The following is a 956-nucleotide window of genomic DNA, read 5'->3' on the forward strand; positions in this document are numbered from 1 at the left end:
GAAGAGTCATGCTTGCTACTTTTTTTCCTTTTCTCTTTTCTCCCTTCATGTTTCGCCTTAGCATACTCACTCGCTTGTACTTCATTTAAAAGGTCCCCACACAGAGAGGACTCAAACAATTCCCTGCCGTTCTGGATAGTTTTGGTTATTTTTAATTTGATCTCTGGTGAGCCAGTCTTCTTTGGAATCACCGTCTGTGAAACTGAAGGTGGTGGTGGAGGCGGTGGCTGTGGAGGGGAAGGTTTTTCCAGAACTTCGTGCGGCCTTGCGTTGGAGTTTTCCATTTGGTAATACTCGGGGGGACTAAAGTTTCTGACTGTACCAAAACCATTGGCTGAACCATTGGGATATTGACTGTACGTCTGGTATTTGGCTTGAGGTTCGTACATATTGATTGTTGGTGGGTAGCCATTAGTGATGGGCGGCAGGTCCTCCGTCGTGGGCGTGGGGTACTGAAAGCCTTGCTGCAGGGCAGTTTCGTATGGCGTTTGTCCACCATCTTCAGCAATGTCACTGCTGGCATCAAAGGCATCCTCTTGGCGGATGTTGGCTGAGTCAATGAGTTGAGGTGGTTGCTGAATTGTGTTTCCCATGATCCCTTGCATGAAAGAGAAAGAGAAATCCATTGTTCTGCTCCAGCATCCTTAGCTTTCCCTTTTTCTCATAGGGCCTAAAGGTGGGGGAAGGGAAAGAAGAAGGCAGTGTAAATCAAAATATAGTAATTAAGCAAATGAAATTGTCGAGGAAAAGAGAGATCTAAAGACCATTTTCCCCCTCTCCATTCAGTAGCCACCCATGGATTCAAAGAGGACTGGCATTACTGAATCTTTAAAAAGGGCTCTTTACACATTTCTGCAGAACAGCTTTTTTTACATGACCACTTTCTGCTTTTCCAAGACATTTGAAGAAACCTTGTAAGCACCTACAAGTGCTTAAAAACTGTGAACCCAAGCGTT

General features: G+C 45.0%; 1 protein-coding gene across 2 annotated transcripts in view; it reads right to left on the minus strand.

Moving 5' to 3' along the window:
• NSD3 (nuclear receptor binding SET domain protein 3) overlaps nucleotides 1-666 on the minus strand; it is a 37,593-nt gene extending 36,927 nt beyond the window's left edge. For both annotated transcript variants that reach the window (XM_009638283.2, XM_009638281.2), the window contains exon 1: nucleotides 1-666. In XM_009638283.2, coding sequence (XP_009636578.1) covers nucleotides 1-626 — 626 coding nt within the window. In that variant the 5' untranslated portion in view covers nucleotides 627-666.
• Between the last annotated feature and the right edge of the window lie 290 nt (nucleotides 667-956).

This window comes from Egretta garzetta, unplaced genomic scaffold, assembly GCF_000687185.1.
Source record: "Egretta garzetta isolate BGI_Z169 unplaced genomic scaffold, ASM68718v1 scaffold725, whole genome shotgun sequence".
In the NCBI taxonomy this organism is placed as follows: domain Eukaryota; kingdom Metazoa; phylum Chordata; class Aves; order Pelecaniformes; family Ardeidae; genus Egretta; species Egretta garzetta.